Genomic DNA, 5,726 nt, shown 5'->3' on the forward strand with positions numbered 1-5,726 from the left:
TTCTGCTGTAAAGTTGGGCATTTTAACATTGGGAGACTATGGGACTGACTCCCTTTTGGAGCCAGCTACTCTAGCGGTCAGTCGATTAATTGCAGTTTTAGTCACTTCCGTATTCGCTTCAAACGAGAGACCGGGAGGTTGCCGCTTGGTTCTGTCCAATATTTACCCAGCGCTGGGTTGCCAAATAACCCAAATTGTGTTGTTTTAACCCAGCATTTTTGAGTGTACAGCGCCAGACCATCGTTTTGTGGGCTTTGTCTGTTTGTATTCCCGCCACAGGTTTCTAAAAAGACTTCCGTAATATTACGCGCTAAAACACTTGATGTGATCTACATACAATAGACTGGTAGAAATGAAAAATACCGATGATTTGAAGATCGGCGGATGTGGGCGGGTCTGTGGGCTAGTCAATTCACAACACCGCCCCTCCAGTGTCACGTGACCTCGACGTTGACGTACACCGAGGGACATTGGCGCGGTTTAATCTAAACCCGGTAGCAGTTTGTGCGTAAGCTTTCTCAATTCTCATTTGTATTCGAAACAATGTCTGCCCATCAAAAGTACAGATATGAAAACGATTGCAAACCTGATGAAAACGGGTAAGAATTCGAAAAATGTTTAGTCGTGGTTATAGTTGTTTTTGTTTTATTACTCTTTGGTTTAACGTTAGCGGTTTGCTAGCAAAGCAAGACCGAAGTATTGTTTTGTCTAGTGCACTAACTATTTAGTTTGTTTAAGCATCAAAACACGTTTTTGCACTCCTTTTAGCTTCGTTTTATTAGTATCTTTAACTTTTAAGCGCCGACACATTATTGCAGAAATGGACGAAGGATCCCGCCAGTGTTTTGTTTAAGAGTGTAAATGAGCATGTTGGCGCCATGAGAACATCAAGATTGTACCATATTAACCGAACTTCTAAAAGTACATGTCTCAATCGGCCATTTTATTGAGTTATTTTTATGTTTTAGTGAGCAGCTCGATCTCGTGTGTGTTGACAGCGGGTTATTTTGTGGCGCCTTGAAAACAGTTGAACACGAGTATTTTTAAGATTTAGATGAATACGTTGCTGTTTTGGTGTAGAAATTTGTTATAAGGTGTTTATAATACAGCTGATTCGTGGTCAAGTGTGTATAAAACGATTAATTCGTTTTAACATGAAATGCTTGTTTACTAAAAAAAAACGTATTTTTAATAGACGTGCTCCATACTGTTGCAGAATGTTCAGATAATGTGTAAGAATCCTTTTTAGTTGGTTTACTTTTTTTTTTTTTTTTTAATGCTACTTGTATCTTTTGTCTTGAAGGAAAAAAGGAGCTTCAAGATGGTCCCATTGTAGGAAACGCGGTGCAGATGGTAATCTGAGAAAATCTTACGAGGTTGAAGAGCCTGGCAAATGTTCACATAGCTCACGCAGACCAGAAAGGTAATGATGCTCGTTATACATTACTTATCTGATTCAAATAGTGTGCATAACAGACACTTATTTTCTCAAAAGTCAAATGGAATTGTTTTTGGTTGGCATTTTGTAGAGTATAACATGCATAAATTGTAAACTCTTTGTTAATCGAATTAATGTCAATTTTATGCTAGGATGAGATCTAACCTCATCCTGGCATACAAACAATGTTTAGTGATGACAAATTGAATGGCAAAATTTAGATTGGTCTTTTATTATTGTTATTATTTTCTGTAGTTTCACAACCCCAGAGAGTGAGGGACCTGTGTCCAGAGTAAAAAACTGGGGAGATGAGGTAGAGGCAGAGGAAATGCGTTCAAATGTACGACGTGATATGCATCGGTCAGTTGCCTCGTTTGATTTTCTCTTTTTATCTGTTCTAATTACTCTGTAAATATGAATGTAGTTTATTTTAATATAATATAAAGACATTATTGATAACCTTTATAAACTCAATTAGTGATCTCTCTTTTTCAGATACAGAAGAAGGATTCTTGAAGCAGATTTTCCTCAAAGAGACAGAAAAATCTCATCTGGAAGGTTTGTGATTAAAGCAATGTAACATTTTCTTTAAGTCTTCAAAATGCTAGTGTAACTTTTTCAGTGTCAAAACTTTCTGCTATTTCAGTCTAATATGCACATTAAAAGTATGCAATTTATATGTTGTTTCAACGAAGACTGTATTCACTGTGACTCTGTGCTGCTATTTTAAAACATTGCTGTGTTTTTTTGAGCATCTTGACCAGCTAAATGCAGGAACATTGGTGCAACCAATGGTGTGAGTTTAGGGTGGGACTATCTGTTTGCATGAACAGTGGCAAATGAGGAAGTTTTTGGAATCCTGTTTTTTATTTTAACAGTTCCATTAGATGTCACTTGTACAACAGTCATGTCTCGAGTTGTAACCCAAGCTTTTCATGTTCCCTCAGTTCTGACTCCAGAGACTCGAGAGATTCCAAAGAATCTCCTGCTAAAGGTGACCTCGAGACAGACGAGACCACTCTCATAAGGAGACAAAAGCAGATTAATTATGGGAAAAACACTCTTGCATATGATAGATACATTAAAGATGTTCCCAAGTGAGTGAGATCATGATTATTGTTTTTAAACTAAATGTATTATACAGCTATGTCCTCTTGTCTGTGATTGCCTGTTATAATCTTACTGTTAAAGTATTTAACAATATTTTAACCATTATTTTAGGGATATGAGACAGCCCGGTGTTCATCCAAAGACTCCAAACAAATTCAAGAAGTACAGCCGACGCTCCTGGGACCAGCAAATTAAACTGTGGCGGGTCAAACTTCACGCGTGGGATCCTCCTGCAGAAGAGGGAAGCGACCTGCAGCAGATGTGAGCTTCTTGATGTCCAAATAAATTAAACTGCTACAATTTCCTAAAGGAACAATAATTTTTTATGAATGGTCCAGCATAGTGGCAACACAATGATTAATTGTGACCCGTGCTGGCAAAATAAGTTGAAATGTGCACGGTCTAATGAGCTACAGGCAAAAGAAGTCAAAAATGTCAGTTTTGGTCGAATTTGAGTTTTTCGCAAAAAGTAGTTCATTAAGCCCTCTTCTAGCGATCCCAATGCTCCAAATAGAAATTAAACATCTAAAATGATCTTTATTTGTACATTTTCTGAGAGGACTTCTGGACGACTGCTGCTGCTTCTCACCACAAGTTGTAGGTCTATTGTTGCAAACCGCAGCATTCCAGCTTTGTGAATATTTATATCGAATTCTCGATGACATGAGTTCAAACCAGTGAAATATGATTTTTCAAACCTATGCTGATGAAAACAAAACAATCGTGCTCACTGACATTTGCAAAGCGTGTGCATAAGAAGTGCCTCTCCCAGAGCGTGCAATCTCCTTATAAAGTATATTATTGTGAAATATGACTTGGCGAGATTCACACAAACATAATCTGTTATGTCTTAGATAAACGTTTTGTTAATGGTTGAGGAAAAATCTGATGTGTAACATTATATTAGATCCATGCATTACAGTAGGTCTTAATATAGATCTGTCTTACATTAAAAGAAAAGAGGAATCACTCGCTGCTCTTGGTTAAACTAATGTTTATTTGCATCTTTGTTCTTATTTTTAATAACAAAGATAAAATAAAAAATAGCTATATTGTGATTAATAATATAGTAACTATTATTAAGAAAATATTTGGAGGAAAATATGCAACGTTGCTTGGTGATTTTGCTTTGGAATCTTCAGAAAACTTTAACTAGATTTTTCTCAAAATCAATTCTGCTGACTTTATTGCCTTCAAACGGCTGTAGCTCAGTCATTTTTTTTTGTCCAATTCCAAGAAGTCATATCATTTTGAAGGTATTTTAAAGTAATGAAACCCTCCTGGTTTAGCACTGGTCGTTCACACTTCAGATTTGAAAAAGACTCAAGAAATGGGCGTGTAAAGCTGTGGAAAATTGGGAGTGTAGAGGGTGGGAAGAGGGGAGAAAACAACCAATAAAACACAGACCTCCAACACACTCATTATACAGACAAATGAATATTAAAATATGAGCGGAGAAAGAAAGAAAAAAAAAACGGGGACAGGGACCACCTTGATATATTTAAAAAATATAATAATAATAATAATGATAATGAACTCTTCATAACATAAGAGATAACTCTCTTATCATTAGATACTAACAACTATCATGAACAAACCCAATATGTTTTGATAAACTATTATTTGAAATAAATAAGCGGAGATATTGGTCTATATGAAAAATGAAGAAGAACGTTTAAAAGTTCTAAGTAGAACTTGTGCACCACACAAGAAGTTGTCAACATAATGTAAATGTTAAATCACTTGTTAAATATCTTTGCAGAAAAGATGCATGAACTACAACTACATCTTGTACATTATTTCTGAACATATGTATAAGACAAGTTTGTACAAGATGTAGTTATTATAATAATAATAATAATAATAATTTTTATTTTTATTTATATAGTGCCTTTCCAACACCCAAGGTCGCTTTACAAGTCAGGTTTAAGGAACAGAAACAAATAAACATCAATACCAGAAGACAGAACACATACCAAGAGCTGAGTGTAATATACAGAAAGTTAGATTAGAGATACAGAGTGAATGTAGATAAACGTCCAGGATGCAATTTACAGACTGAGAACTGAAGAGTAATAATCAGAAAAAAGTGTGTTTTTAAGAGGTTTTTGAAGGAGAGAACGGAGGATGCTTGACAGATGTTTTGGGGAGGAGCATTCCACAATCTGGGAGCCACAACACTGAAAGCCCTAGCTCCCATAGTCACTAACATAGTCCCATAGTAACATAGTCCCATAGTGACTAACAATCCCTCACCAGAAGATCATAAGGAGCGGGTAGGAAGATAAGGCAGAAGTAAGTCAGATAAATATGTAGGACCAAGGTTATGGAGAGCTTTATAAGTGAGAATTAGTATCTTGTAGTTTATTCCTCAAGGAATCCGGAAGCCGATGAAGGTGATAGGGGTAATGTGATCGTTCTTTCTTGTGTGGGTAATCAAGCGAGCTGCAGTTTTGAACATATTGTAGTCGTTTGATATTAATAGCTGACAGGCCATAAAGAAGTGAATTACAGTAATCAAGTTGAGATGTGACGAAGGCATGTGTAACAGTTTCAGCATCCTGCTGACTGAGAGAGGATTGAATACGAGAGAAGTAAACTACAACAGTTTATGCATCTTTTCTGCAGGTCACAATTGTTGTTTTAGAGTTTTTTTTAAATGTAATTCAGTGTTCATTTAACTCTTGTGATTGAAACAGAGAAGAGATTGACCTTGGTGAAATAATGGACTTTGAGTTGGATGTGGAGTGTTCAGCGGATACTGAATCCCAGTGTCCAACATCCAGTGGAGCATCGCTGTCTTTGGCAGAGGTAATTTTCTCAATTTATAAACACATTCCCAGCAAGATCAGTGCCAACAGGTGTTCTGTATGTATGCATTTTTTAAATTTAATTATTTATTTTTTTTAACTGATTTTGTGGCTGTAATTTCCAGAATTTTGTGGAAATCATGTTTACCATATTATTAGGGATGTCCCGATCAGGTTTTTTGTGCCCTTGATCCGAGTCATTGAATATTGAGTATCTGCCGATACAGAGTTCTGATCCGATACTTGAGTTTTTCTAGTGCTTGGTGCACATTTCAAATGTATTAAAGTTGTTAGGAAAATATCAAATGTACATCAGTATAACGGGGGGGGGGGGCACGAGGGAAATTAGAAAAACTTGGGGGGGGGGG

The 5,726-nt window shown here is 36.4% G+C and overlaps 1 protein-coding gene across 2 annotated transcripts in view; it reads left to right on the plus strand.

The window, feature by feature from the left end:
* The window catches only part of LOC107675963 (histone RNA hairpin-binding protein-like), a 14,510-nt gene that overhangs the window by 1,005 nt on the left and 7,779 nt on the right, over positions 1–5,726 (plus strand). The window contains exons 1-7 of one of the 2 annotated variants that reach the window (XM_016470463.1): positions 186–599; positions 1,304–1,423; positions 1,694–1,798; positions 1,934–1,996; positions 2,386–2,535; positions 2,660–2,809; positions 5,248–5,359. In XM_016470463.1, the coding sequence (XP_016325949.1) occupies positions 544–599; positions 1,304–1,423; positions 1,694–1,798; positions 1,934–1,996; positions 2,386–2,535; positions 2,660–2,809; positions 5,248–5,359 (756 nt within the window). In that variant the 5' untranslated portion in view covers positions 186–543. Of the gene's footprint in view, positions 1–185; positions 600–1,303; positions 1,424–1,693; positions 1,799–1,933; positions 1,997–2,385; positions 2,536–2,659; positions 2,810–5,247; positions 5,360–5,726 lie in introns of those variants that run through there. The other variant, XM_016470464.1, reaches the window with a different exon arrangement.

This window comes from Sinocyclocheilus anshuiensis, unplaced genomic scaffold (genome assembly GCF_001515605.1).
Source record: "Sinocyclocheilus anshuiensis isolate Anshui unplaced genomic scaffold, SAMN03320099.WGS_v1.1 scaffold2698, whole genome shotgun sequence".
Taxonomy (NCBI): domain Eukaryota; kingdom Metazoa; phylum Chordata; class Actinopteri; order Cypriniformes; family Cyprinidae; genus Sinocyclocheilus; species Sinocyclocheilus anshuiensis.